We start from the raw sequence: 14,646 nt of genomic DNA, 5'->3' as shown, positions 1-14,646 counted from the left end.
TTACGTGTGTGTGTGTTACGTGTGTGTGTGTGTTACGTGTGTGTATGTATGTGTGTGTTACGTGTGTGTATGTGTGTGTGTGTTTACGTGTGTGTGTGTGTTACGTGTGTGTATGTATGTGTGTGTTTACGTGTGTGTGTTACGTGTGTGTATGTGTGTGTGTGTTTACGTGTGTGTGTGTTACGTGTGTGTATGTGTGTTTACGTGTGTGTGTGTTATGTGTGTATGTGTGTGTGTTTACGTGTGTGTGTTACGTGTGTGTGTTTACGTGTGTGTGTGTTACGTGTGTGTATGTATGTGTGTGTGTGTTTACGTGTGTGTGTGTTACGTGTGTGTATGTGTGTGTGTTACGTGTGTGTGTGTGTTACGTGTGTGTATGTATGTGTATGTGTTTACGTGTGTGTGTGTGTTACGTGTGTGTATGTGTGTGTGTGTATGTGTGTGTATGTATGTGTGTGTATGTGTGTTACGTGTGTGTATGTGTGTGTATGTATGTGTGTGTATGTGTGTGTATGTATGTGTGTGTGTTAAGTGTGTGTGTTACGTGTATGTATGTGTGTGTGTGTTACGTGTGTGTATGTGTGTGTGTGTGTTACGTGTGTATGTATGTGTGTGTGTGTTACGTGTGTATGTATGTGTGTGTGTTACGTGTGTGTTACGTGTATGTGTGTGTGTTACGTGTGTGTATGTGTGTGTGTTATGTGTGTGTGTGTATGTGTGTTATGTGTGTGTATGTGTGTGTGTGTACAGGCGCCCATGGGCAGCCAGGGCTACTCGTGCATGCTGCCCACGAGCCCCGTGAGCGCGCGCAGCTACGACGGCTACACCCCGCCCCACGTGCAGAGCCACGTGGGCAGTCAGAGCATGGGCCCCGCGGGGTCCACAGGTAAACAACAACAACATCGTCAACGTCGTCAACGTCATCATGAGCATCAATAACCCTCCCAGCCAGGCTGAGTGGTGGGCGGTGCTAGTGGCTGAGTAGGCGTGGCTATGTAAGAGTGGGGAGTGGTGGCGCAGCGATTAGCGCGCTACTGCTGCGCTACAAACTCGGCGACCCGAGTTCGATTCCCGTTCACGGCCAACACCAGTGACCATTACCTAAAACCGGTTCTGGGCCTCCCCTATGTCGACTCAGCTTCAAATGAGTACCTGGTGTGATGTTTAGTAAACATCGCCACTCCGGAGACAAAGGCGGCCCGGCGTGCTGCTGGCCTCCCACCCCCTCGTGTGCCGTGACGGCCTTCATAGGTGCTGCTCGCTAACAGCCCTTGCTCCAAGAGTCTGTCAAGGCTATACGGGGGATCTTTATCTTTGTGGGCGTGGCTGCCGGATGGGAGGGGCTGCCGGCTGAACCGCCCACGTGTCTCGGTTGAGCCTCCCAGAGACTTGGCGTGTCTACTACGATGCCTGTTCACGTTGAGGACGATGCCTGACGATGAAGCTGATTATCATCATCATCATCCGCATCCAATGCACAAACCATGGCAGCAGTAGATGCAGATACCTACTTCATGCACAAATGGAAAATGAACAACTCTGCAGTAGTAGTGGCGTGCGACTGCGTTCATCCAGAACAGAGACCGTGGTGACAACGTATAGCGAGGCAATGCCCCCGATCCACAAATACGAATGGGACGTCAAAGCGACGACACACCACTCCGCTTCTCGTGACGCGGCTGTCTGCGCTTGACCACCTGAATGTGAAATCGTAGTTGCTGCTCTGCGTCGACATCAGCAGCCGTACGACAAGAATAAGAATCTGCTTAGAGCGACGATGACCACGATGGCGGTGACGGCGGTGATGACGACAACTCATCAGACGTGATGACGACAACGGCCAATCAGTGATTCACGTGGACGTCGTTGACCTCGCATGTTGTCTCTGCGCTCCCTAGGTCTCATCTCGCCGGGGGTGTCGGTGCCCGTCCAAGTCCCGGGCAGCGAACCCGACCTGACGCAGTACTGGCACAGGCTGCAGTGAGGGCTGCCCGTGCCAGCCTACCCACCCCTGCCTCCTACCTGTCTGCCTGCCTGTTTACCTGCCTGCCTACCTACTTGCTTGTCTAGCCGTCTGCCTGCCCGACTGCGTCTTGCCTGTTTGCCTGCCCGCCCGTGACTCCGGCGTCCTGCGAACTCGTGATCCGTCAACCCCTTCCCACCTAGGGCTGAACTTTCTCCTCCGACTGCGGAATGCGTTGATTCATTCGTTCAATCATTCCGTAATTCTTCATTCACTGAATCGTGTGTTCACCCAGCCATTCATTCGTTGTTCAGTCACGTATAAGTTCAATCATTTACCCAAACGTAAATGTTTAAGTTTTACATTATTGAGTCTCCATCATCATCATCATCATCGTGGCCATCAGCCCTGATCGATCCACTGCTGGATGAAGACATGCCGTCGCCATCTCTCACTGCCGCAGTGCAAGTGACGGAGTGGTGTAATGCTCTTAACGAGTCGCTAATTATGAACTCAATAACTTATTGCAAAAAATAATGTATTTATTTCGTTAGATCAACCGTGCGCTCAAACCCATTACTTAGTGTCAGTCATTCAGAGAAATATTCCAATTCCACCATTTATTCATTCCTCGAATAACTAATTTGGTTGATTAACCCTTCAGGTTATGCACGTTTTAATTAACCGTACAATCAATCATTCACTCGTTCCTTAATTAAACCAATCAGCTGTTCAATCGTTCGTCCAACACATTCCTCATTCGTTCAATCACATTTTCAATTCGTTCACTCACTCATTCCTTCGTCCATCCATTCATTCCGCCACCGAGATTTCCTGCCCAAGAAGATTTGAACAGTGACCAAGGCGAAGGGGACCCCCACGAATTATCGCAAACTTCGGGAGCCCCCCCCTCCCTCCGCCCCCACCTCGGAGACAAAAACAAAAACTCCACCACCTCCCCCTTCCCCGGATTTGAAGAAGGGGGACGCAAGCGGATGGTACTGCACCCCCCCCCCCCCCCCCTCCAAAACAAACATCAAAACGGACAGACGAGTTTTTATTTCTCTCTCTCAAAAAGATGACTTCTATTGGACGAGAAGGCACGTGTGGGACACGTGTCACGTGTGAGAGACGTCACAGGGACACGTCACGTGTGGGGGTCACGTCACAGGGACGCTGCCTCTGCGGATCACGTGCTTCGACATTCACGCCGGACCCACGCACGCGGCTGAGACTCGATGGACTTTAGCCAAAGTGCGTGGTGGTGGTGAGGTGGGGGAGGTGGAGATGGAGGAGGAAGTGGTGTTTTGAGGATATGCACATGTGACGGTTGTCTATTGTTGTTGGTGATAGGCGGAGATAATCTCTTATCTTGGGGGTTTCAAGAAGGTGGTCAGGGTTGGGGGTCGGGTGGGTGGGGGGTGGTGGTGAAGGGGGAATATGTGGAATCACCTGTCTCGTGGTGGTGGTGCGCGCACCTGTGTATGGTGGTGAACCGATACTCGGCAGCTGTGGGGTTCCCCAGGCTGGCGGTGAAACGCGAGGGTGGGTTGGTTGATGTGGCAGTGGAGGCTTGGTTTGCCGAGCCAACAACAACAACAATGGCTCCAACAAAACACGTCTACTCGTACAGTGACACCAACAACAACAACAGCTACTATAACTAAAAACAACTCAAATGGCCAGGACAACAACAACAGCCACAAATTGCAACAGCAATCAACAACAACAGTCAACATTTACAACAGTGAACAAAATTCAACAACGATAACAGTCAACAATGTCAACAACGGTCAACAACAACAACAATACCCGGATATCGAGACAACGCAACCACCACCGTCCGTGGTGATGCCCTAATTGACACCATTACGACCACCAGCACACCTACCACGATACTACCACCATCACCTCCACAACCACCACCACTACCACAATGACCATCACCTCCAGAACCACCATCACCTCCACAACTCCCAAAATTACTCAGACGGCAACCACCTCTACAACCACCACCTCCACAACCACCACCACCACCACCAACCACCTCCACCACAACAACCACCACCTCACAACCTCCTCACCAACTCCTCAACACCTCACCACCTCCACCACCTCACCACCACCTCCTCCACCACCACCTCACTACCACCTCGCCTACTCCACCACCACCTCCACCTCACCACCTCCACCTCACCACCTCCTCCACCACCACCTCACTACCACCTCGCCTACTCCACCACCACCTCCACCTCATCACCTCACCACCTCCTCCTCCACCACCACCTCACTACCACCTCGCCACCACCACCTCACCACCTCCACCACCTCCACCACCTCCTCCACCACCACCTCACCACCACCTCCTCCACCACCACCTCACTACCACCTCGCCACCACCACCTCACCACCTCCACCACCTCCACCACCTCCTCCACCACCACCTCACTACCACCTCGCCACCACCACCTCACCACCTCCTCCACCACCACCTCACCACCTCCACCACCTCCACCACCACCTCCACCACCTCCACCACCACCACTTCCACCACCACCACCACCACCTCCACCACCACCACCACCTCACCACCTCCTCCACCACCACCTCCACCACCTCACCACCTCACTACCACCTCGCCACCACCACCACGCCACCACCACCTTACCACCTCTTCCTCCACCACCACCACCTCAACACCCCCTCACCACCACCTCAGCACCCCCTCACCACCACCACCACCCCTCTCACCACCACCATCGCCACTCGGCATTAACGATTCAAATCCTTGACGATTCTATGAATCGTCACGATTCAGTGTCTCGATTCGATTATTTTGTGTCGTGTTTTACGCTCTCTCGTTTGCATTGTTTCCTGTTTTTTGTTTCAAAGGTCTTGTCCGTGCCGTTGTGTTCGCTACCATTAGCCTAAATGTAACGTTAGCATATCGTTTGCATATAATTTGCGTAAATCATAATAATCGATTATCCGACACGCGGTTCTATGCGTGTATCGTGAGCCCAATAATCGATTCGTCGTTCTATGCCTCATCACCATTGCGACCGCCAACAAAACCACCACCATGCCAACACCACCACAACCAAGAACATTGCCACAAACACCACCACCGCTACAACCACCACCACCATTACACCACAACCACCACCACCATTACACCACAACCACCACCACCATTACACCACAACCACCACTACCGCTACAACCACCACCATTACACCACCACCATCAAAAACAACAAACCCATGACGAATACCACCACTAAAACCCAACACCAAAACCACCAACACCACTACCACAGCCACCACCACCACGGACAAAAATCGACCGCCAAGACACCGCCGACCAAACCCAGAATCCCGGACGTCTGCGCATGGCCCGTCAACCCCGTCAACTCCGTCAACCCCGTCAACCCCGTCAACTCCGTCAACTCCTCCTCTCCCCCCTCCTCCTCTCCCTCCTCCTCTCCCTCCTCCTCCTCTTCCTCCTCCTCTCCCTCCTCTCCCTCCTCCTCCTCTCCCTCCTCCTCTCCCACCTCCTCCTCCTCTCCCTCCTCCTCCTATTCCTCCTCCTCCTCTCCCACCTCCTCTCCCTCCTCCTCCTATTCCTCCTCCTCCTATTCCTCCTCCTCTCCCTCCTCCTCCTCCTATTCCTCCTCCTATTCCTCCTCCTCTCCCTCCTCATCCTATTCCTCGTCCTCTCCCTCCTTCTCCTATTCCTCCTCCTCTCCCTCCTCATCCTATTCCTTCTCCTCCTGCCCCAGACGACGCCGTCACTGCGAGCCGGGCCCCGTGGGGACCCCGTGGGGACCCGGTCCGTTGCCTCGTGCGCTACCCCCCCCTCACCCCCCACAGTGGCATCGCCCCCCACCCCCCCGCTCGACTAGTTATTCCACCTCGCTGTCCACCACCTCGGCCTAAGTCCTCCTTCCTCCCTCGCCACAACCACCGACAACCACCACCACATCATCATCATCGTCGTCGTCATCCTTTCTCGCGATCGCAAATCGTCCTCCTCGTTGCGGTAGTCACGAGTTGCCCGTGCAAGGGGAGGAAGAGAGGTAGGTGGAAGAGAAGGAGGTGGAAGAGGTGGAGACCTCGGGCCGAGTTTACGCAGCGACTTTTTACTGTAGACGAACTCTGGAGAGAGACGCGCGTGCTTCAAACACGTGGCGCTCCCTCGCTCACTCACGCACACACGCATGCATACTCACTAACTACACACGCATACATACACACGCACGCATACTCACTGACATACATATACACGCATACTCACTGATATACATACACACGCATACTCACTGACATACATACAAAGATCACTCCCCACTCCGTATAGCCTGTCACAGGCTGGAAGTGCAGTGAGCGAGACACCGACGACACGCACGCACCTCCGTGCACGGTTGGCTACGTGCGGGCATACTTGCACGCGCGCCGCGCACGCACACACAACAACACATTCGCACACACAGACATGTATTAACATTGACCCGACGTTTCCCACTAAGTGGAGGTGATGGCACTTGTGCCAGGCTAGGTGCACTTTGATGCCACGTGAAGTGTGGAAGGCTCCACTGCCTACCGGACAGACCCAGGTGTTATGGGTTCATTGAGATGATCCAACCCGCCCTCCTCCGAAATGTGCCAACTCGTGATGTGTTTTATCTGCCCGACGCTCCGCTCGTTGTTGTGAGCGTCGCTCCTGCGCGTGCGTTCGCGTGTGAACTTCACACACACTCGCCCACATATGCACACACGCACGCGAATATGTAAAGATACATCGCAAGATAGATAAACATACAGACAAAGATCCCCAGTGTTCGGGCAAGTGCTGTTAGCGAGCACCCTTTGAAGGCCGACACTGCGCACGAGGGGGTAAGTGGCCAGCACCACGCCCGGCCGCTTTTGTCTCCCCAGTGACGATGTTTACACATCGCACCGGGTACTCCTTTGAGGCTGAGTCGCACTAGGGGAGGCCCAGGACCGTTTCAGATAATTGTTACTGGGTGTTGGCCGTGAGCGGGAATCGAACCCGGGTCGCCAGGTTCATAGCGCAGCGCGCTAACCGCTACACTACCTCTCCCCAAAATGTGTGCAGACACACACACGTGCACACACACGTGCACACACACGTGCACACACACGTGCACACACACGTGCACACACACGTGCACACACACGTGCACACATAAACAAACGCACAGACAGGCACAGAGGCACCACACAAAGACACACACATACATGGATACACATCGACTGTATACACATAATTGTATACGTACACACAAACACAGATGTGTATACACACCAGGCACACATAACAAGAACACAGGCGCACAAAGACAATGACACACGTATGCATACACCACGGCACACACACGGAACGCACACGACCACAGTTAAAAAGTAATCGTTAAAAAATGACCATCGTTACGTTGTAGTTTAATAGATGGCATCACCGTGCACGCCATTGCCATCTCTCGCAATCGCCAAGAACCACAGTCAAGAGATGATCAGCAGCAGCAGCCACGCGGCGATCCACCATGACTCTACCAACAGTCACCTCGAGCTCTGCGGCCCTCTATGTATTAAGATGTTTTCGGCCAATGAATGAGCGTTGATACAGGCGGGAAGGAACCCACGCGTGCGAGAATGTGGGGGGTTGGACAACGCTCGCCTCTGTAATTCTCGCTCAGTGGCAGTGGCGAGTCAAGTGGCTGCGTTCACGTTCAGAACGTCCACTCGCTGCGACGTTGGCAGATCAACAGATTCGTCACTGACACTGTGGCCTTAAAAAAATGAACATTTTAAAAATAATCATAGACGACGTGTTTGTAAAATGGCAATGGCCCACAGCATAAGCTGTGAAGAAGGGTCATCACCCGAAACGTCTTCTGTTACTCTTTTTTCAAGGCCACTGTTATCGACGGAAGTTTAAATTGTATTTTTGTTGCCACAACAACAACCACCAACCATCGCTGTTGCCACAACCACACAACCACCACCACGATCAAAAACAAACCTCCATCACCCATACCACTAAGGTAAGCACTACAACCACCACCACCACCACCACCACAACAACCACCAGCACCACACGTGATGAGCTGCTGCCGCTGCTGGTTGTGCTGTTTGCACCACTGCCAACGCAGCAGAAGCGAATCCGCATGAGTCCTCCTCCTCCTGCTGCTGCTGCAATCTAGACCGCGAATAGAGAAGACGTCTCGGTTACAATGATGCGGGATCTTGTTACGTGACGACGACGATGTTGATGATGGTGGTGATGGTGGTGGCGGCGATGGTGGTGATGTTGTGTAAACCGACCGAAAGATAATCGCGACGCGGGAGGAAAATTGTCCTGAATGTTAATTGCCCTAAATCGATGAAAAGCCTTTAAGAGGCGCTACGAACGTGTCCGCTTTGTTCGAACTCCAAGCGAGCTGTGCTTGCAAGAGGATTGCGATCTGCGTTCAACCATCGCACGCGATCACCGTGTTCTGCCGAGTAGAGACGCACCCCCCACCCTCCCCAAACGCGTGCCCGGTGCGAATTGAGGTGTATACGACTCACGCGCATGGATCGCAATGATTAAATTCGGGAGAATACGGTAATTGCGATCCACTGTGGGATGAAGGTTCTCTACACGCCGTGGCGGTCACAGGTTGTAGTTTTTGACCACACCAGCACCGTGTCTGATATGACTCGCCACTGATGTTAGCCGTGGTCGGGAATCGAACTTGGTGCGCAGGGCTGCGCGCGCTCCATCGCGCCAAAGGCAAAGGTCCCCCGTGTAGCCCGTGACAGACTGTTATGGGGCAAGTGCTGCTAACGAGCACCTATGAAGGCCGACACGACACACGAGGGAGTGGGTGGCCAGAACCACGCACGGCCGCCTTTGTCTCCCTGTCCAGTGCTGATGTTTTACATGCCGAACCACGTAGTCATTCATGGCTGAGTCGACCTAGGGGTGGCCCAGGACAGTTTCAAATATTTCTGGGAGCGGGCGGGGGGGGGTTATTTGGTGAGGCTTTTCCTGTATAGAATAAATGACAGTAATAATTGTGATTTATATTATGGTCGTCCAAGACGGTGTGGTCAGCTTTGGAGTGTAGGCCAAGTACCGTAACCCTCCATAGACGTTGGAGGATCTGAAAAGATCTCACTCCAGGGTGGAAGACCCCCCCCCCCCCCCCATTCGCCTGCAGTAGCGATGAGCACGGCAATTGCAGGGCTGCGCTTCTATACTTCCACTTTTCTCTGATCGCCGTGAGCGGTAAAACCTCATAGGCGTGCAACTCACTCAAGCGATACACAACAATAACGACAACAACAAACAACAACAACAGACGATAAACAACGCACACTTAAAGTAATCGTGTATATTAATTAAATCGAGTTAACAAAACAAAAATCCCAAACTCATTGCGTATATAACAAGATGTTTCTGAAGTCGGCCGTGTCATATGTTGGGTATATAACTTATCGATGACGTCATATTATCGATTGAATGTCGATCCGTTTAAAAAGCGATACAACAACAACCACCACAATAACCACGACAACAGCCACAACAACAACTACGACAACAAGAACCACGGCAACAACAACCACAACAATAACAACCAATAATCACGACAACAACAGTAACATTCACGACCACAACAACCACGACAACAACAACAACAGTGACAATGACCACGACAGCAGCCACAACAACCACGACAACAACAACAAAAACAGTGACAACAACCACCACAACAACCACAACAATCACGACAACAACCACAACAATAACAACAACCAATAACCACGACAACAACAGGAACATTCACGACCACAACAACCACGAGAACAACAACAACAGTGACAACAACCACAACAACAACTGTTCTCTATATTTTAAACGTCGAGGTGTATTTGGTTCATCTCGCCTTCTCTCTCGCTCTCTCTCTCTCTCTGTCGTTGCTGTTATTAATCATATCTATGGTTTATAACCTTCGTGTATGCGAATGAACGTAATGTCTAAATATTAAAGTCGTCATTTTCAAACGGAATTCTTTGTAAACCATCACGGAACCGCCGTTCATACATAAAGCGAACATTTGGTAAAAAACAACCTGGAATAAATGGCGTGTGTTTATGTGTGTGCACGCGTGTGTGTGTAGGTCGACTCAGCCTCAAATGAGTACCTGGTGTGGTGTGTAAACTTCGCCACTGGGGAAACAAAGGCGGCCGGGAGTGGTGTTGGCCACCCACCCCTTCGTGTGCCGTTCCGGCCTTCAAAGGTGCTACCCGCTAACGGCACTTGCCCCAATAGTCTATTAAAGGCTATACGGGGGACCTTTGTCTCTGTGTGTGTGTGCACGTCCATAATAATACACGCCTTAACCCAAGGCGCTTTACAACAATTATAAAATTGTATATAAGATGAAAGTGGTTGAGATAATAAAGAGCAGTGGTGTTGTTGTTATTAAAAGTGCTGGTTTAGGAGAACAGGCGGGAGATGTTCAGGAAGAAGTGAAAATGTATTTCTTGAACACTCATTGTTGTATAACACGTAGACTTTCGCGACCAATATCATCCATAAGAGGTGTTTTGGGGTTAGATCGCGTAAATATATAAATGTGTCGTTAAAACCCGCCACCACCCGACACAGCCAGCTAGTAAGGGTTGTCACGTAAACAGAACGTGGCCAATTCGTCACTGGTACAGCACCACCGGTTGTGTTGGAGAGCAAATCCACAACATTTATAATCTGAGCACGACCTGTCGGCAGTAATTACAACCGGCTTCATCAGGCGGACAGCCAGATGCTGTGGAGAAATCCTCCCGTTTCGTTCCTTAAATCGACGTCACGTGTGAGCCCTTCACGTGCGAAGGGGGGGGGGGGGATAATGAATGAATATAAATTACAATTGTTGTGTTTAGTTTGTTGTCCTTCTCCCGAACCTCCGATTAGCACGGTTGGCTACGTACGGTGCGAAAGAAGTTCAACGTGCATGCGTTCAAGGAGGGGTTTGGGTAGGCTGCCATCGTACGCAATCGTTCGTATTCATTCATTCTCCTCCTCCTCCTCGATGCAATCATTCACGAGCAGGACGTCTAGCCAGCCGGTGTGGAAGAGTTGAGGACAAGTCACCCCGCCCACACGAGATCTGAGCTACTGATGATGCCATCTCCACCGAAACGTCGTTCGTGCAAAACTGTCAGAAATGTTTTGCTTGGGAGGGGGGGGGGGTGCGTCATGTATCGTCCCCCGGGTTAGCTGAAATAAAAAGTTGTTCAGAATCTGTGTTTATACTGCAGGAGGAATCAGATGAGCTATAAAGCTATTTTTCACAGATGTCCAGTAGGGGCACGAGGTCAGAACGTGACGACAACAAACACGATAGGAGTGCAAAGTATAGGAATGTTAAACACATTTACAAAATGTATACAAGTAAAACTAAGCTATTTATTTTAAATCTTACCGGGCATATTTCAACACGTGATTTAATTGGCTCGGCCGCTGGGTGGTGGAGGGTTTTCATTAAAGCATTGTCCATCTGACCCAGTGAACTACGGTGGGGGGGGGGGAGTCACGTGGAGGGACTATCAGCCGAAACGTCTAGTCTCAATTCCGTTCGTTTTCATCGAAAGTAGGCGGTCACGTGATGACGCGACGTCGTTTACACGATGGCGCTGCTCAAGTTGTCAAATTGCAGTCCCCCCCCCATCACCCTCGATAAAAAAAGGAACCGCCCCCCCCTCTCAACTCCCAAGAGGAAGGCGGTGAAGCGTCTGAAGAGACGAACCCCGAGCGGAAAATGGGATTAGTCCGCGTGGCGTGACATCACGAGGGGCTGCGGGGGGCACGCGCCGCGCGGGGTGGGGGTGGGGGGTAGAGCGAGACGCGGAGGGTGGTGGCGACGGGGGGGGGGGGCGCACAGTCACGTGCGTGCGTGTCCGTTAAAACAATGACAAAGGCCCCCCGTATAGCCTTGAACAGGTTGTTGGGGCAAGTGCTGATGGCGAGCACCTACGAAGGCCGGCACTGCACACGCTGGGAGTGGGGGGCCGACACGACGCCGGGTCGCATTTCACGTGCCGATGATGAGTATAAATACACCGACAAATGATTAATGCACACCGCAGCAGGTACCCATTTAAGGCTGAGTCGACCTGGCTGAGTTGTGGGGAGCGGTAGAGTAGCGGTTAGCGCGCTGGGCTACGAACTCGGCCACTCGAGTGCGAGGTTTGGGGGAGCAGAGAGGTCTCACTTCGAATCAGTCGAGCTGTGTTGTCTTATCATCAGCTGTGCGACGCTGCTGTGCTGGGAGAGCTACCTGGCCTGTCGCTCCCTACGAAGCTCCGGGTCTTCTCGACCACGGTTATGTCCGCCCCTTCTCAATTGTTTACAAAACGTGGAGCCCTCCCATTCAAGAGACATCTGCGCCAGTTAAAAACTTCCAGGCTGGTCTGCCTACGATCCATCGTGGAGTTTCACCAGACTGAATTGTGTAAGCAGCTCCCAAGATCCGTGAAAGATGTGGACGCATTCCCATCAGTGAGCTCCTTCGGCAGGCGAGGCTGCATAGCGCCCGCATGCCCAGCCACCGCATGGCCGAGCAGGTTCCGTCTGGCCGGATCGAGGGGGCTAAACGGGCGCGGGCTGGAGAAGAGATGGACTGCCGTGGTCCGGGAGAATGTGGAGCCGAGTGGACTTGCCGAAGACCGATGATACCAGCAATGTCAAGATTGGCCCCTATGGAGGAGGCTCGTGAAGGACGCTACCACTGGATAGTCAGAGGCATTCGCCCTCCAACAACAGCGGAGGGCGGAGAAGCGGCGCTCACAACAACGAGCGGAGCGCCGGGCGGCTAGAACGCAGCAAATAAGGGACACAGGTGGTGCATCTGCCGGCCATCGCAATCAGTCAACCTATGGCACCTGGGTCTGCCCCGTGACCTCCTGTCAGCAGCGAGCCTTCGAGACCTCACGTGGCCTCAGAGTGCACCTGGGATGGCACAAGCGCCGTGATGACGTCACTGCCACTTCGCGGCGAGTGGCGTCACGTTGGCGTCATGCACGCGCGCGTGTTCATGACGCCTAACGCGTGACTGTGAGTGGACGTGTAAGTTCGTGCGTGTGCGAGCTCGTGTGTGCACGTGCTGGCCGTCGAACAAAGACGGCCGCTGCGGCCGTCTGGAACGCTCTTCCTTCCGATATTAGGAAGCCACTGGGTGCACTTTTAAATCATTATCTAGAATCTAGAGATCGAAAACTCATTTGTTGAGAACGGATTTTTTGTGTTTATTGCCCTTGCCCCGCACCTCCGATTAGCGCTGTTGGCTACGTACGGTGCGAAAGAAGTTCAACGTACGTGTGCAGATATGGCGATCGGTGGTGCAGTGGTTAGCGCACCGCGATATGAACCCAGCGAACCGAGTACGATGCCCGCTCACGACCAAGAATAGTGGCGAATATTTAAACTGGTCCTGGGTTTCCCCTCGATCAACTCAACCATGAATGAGTACATGGTGGAGTGTGTATAGATATTAGCACTGGGGGAGACAAAGGCGGTCGGTCACCCACAGCCTCGTGTGGCCGTGTTGGCCATCATAGCTGCTCGCTATCAGCACTTGCTCCAACCGCCTCTTAAAGGCTACACAGGGGATCTTTGTCTTTGCACGTGCCAATAGATACACAATTCGCCGTGGCAAACATAGCTCGAGAGAGATCAAACAAGACAAACATCCCCCGTATAGCCTAAACAGACTGTTTTGTGACAAGTGCTGTTAGCGAGTAGAACCTACGAAGGCCGGCACGGTACACGAGATTAAACAACATACAGACAGACTAATCGGCATGCAGACAGACAGACAGAGAGACAGACCAACAGCAACAACAACAGCAGCAGCAGCAGTCACACAGAGGCAGCTTTCACTTTTACTCACGAACAGACGCTTTCACAGGCATCGTTCAAACGAGGGTTGGTGCTGATGCTGCTGCTGGGGGGAGTGGGTTAGGAGGTTAGGGGGCGTGCAGGCGCCGTGGGGGGGGGGGTGAAGCGCTCACCCACGCCGCTACCCCCCCTCCCCACCCCCCACGCACAACCCATCCGCCTCCCCCATCACTCCCTCTCAATCCCACCACCCAGCACCACCCCACCCACCTCCTCCACCCAAGGCCCTATACCACCACCTCCCCCCTACGTCTCCCCGCTAATTGATCTCAGTAGGAACCCCGCTTAGTCGGCCCCAAATCGGCGTCCTTTGTGGCGTGAGTTCACGCACCTTTGTGACGCGGCGTGCCCACCAACCAATCGCGAGCGAGGATTATTGCCTCTTGAAAGGAGCGACCATTTTGGCCCATCGCCCGAACTGCCATTACTCGGGGGGTTTTTCTCTCGATTGTGGTTCTTTTTTTTGGGTTGTGGTTCTTTTTTTTGGGTTGCGGTTCTTTTTTTGGGGGGTTGTGGTTCTTTTTTTTGGGTTGTGGTTCTTTTTTTGGGTTGTGGTTCTTTTTTCTAGATTGGGGTTCTTTTTTTGGGTTGTGGTTCTTTTTTTGGGGTTGTGGTTCTTTTTTTGGGTTGTGGTTCTTTTTTGTGTTGTGATTCTTTTTTTGGGTTGTGGTTCTTTTTTTAGGGTTGTGGTTCTTTTTTTGGGTTGTGGTTCTTTTTTG

General features: G+C 52.5%; 1 protein-coding gene across 3 annotated transcripts in view; it reads left to right on the top strand.

The window, feature by feature from the left end:
• The window catches only part of LOC116940042 (paired box protein Pax-6-like), a 95,853-nt gene extending 92,870 nt beyond the window's left edge, over nucleotides 1–2,983 (top strand). For all 3 annotated transcript variants that reach the window (XM_032949289.2, XM_076065424.1, XM_032949291.2), the window contains 2 exons: nucleotides 751–886; nucleotides 1,899–2,983. In XM_032949289.2, coding sequence (XP_032805180.1) covers nucleotides 751–886; nucleotides 1,899–1,984 — 222 coding nt within the window. In that variant the 3' untranslated portion in view covers nucleotides 1,985–2,983. The remainder of the gene's footprint in view (nucleotides 1–750; nucleotides 887–1,898) is intronic.
• Nucleotides 2,984–14,646: the final 11,663 nt, after the last annotated feature.

This window comes from Petromyzon marinus, chromosome 7 (genome assembly GCF_048934315.1).
Source record: "Petromyzon marinus isolate PM22_M1 ecotype Great Lakes invasive population chromosome 7, UKy_Petmar_22M1.pri1.0, whole genome shotgun sequence".
In the NCBI taxonomy this organism is placed as follows: domain Eukaryota; kingdom Metazoa; phylum Chordata; class Hyperoartia; order Petromyzontiformes; family Petromyzontidae; genus Petromyzon; species Petromyzon marinus.
The sequence above is the reverse complement of the archived record's forward strand: the minus strand, read 5'-3'. Positions and strand labels throughout refer to the sequence as shown.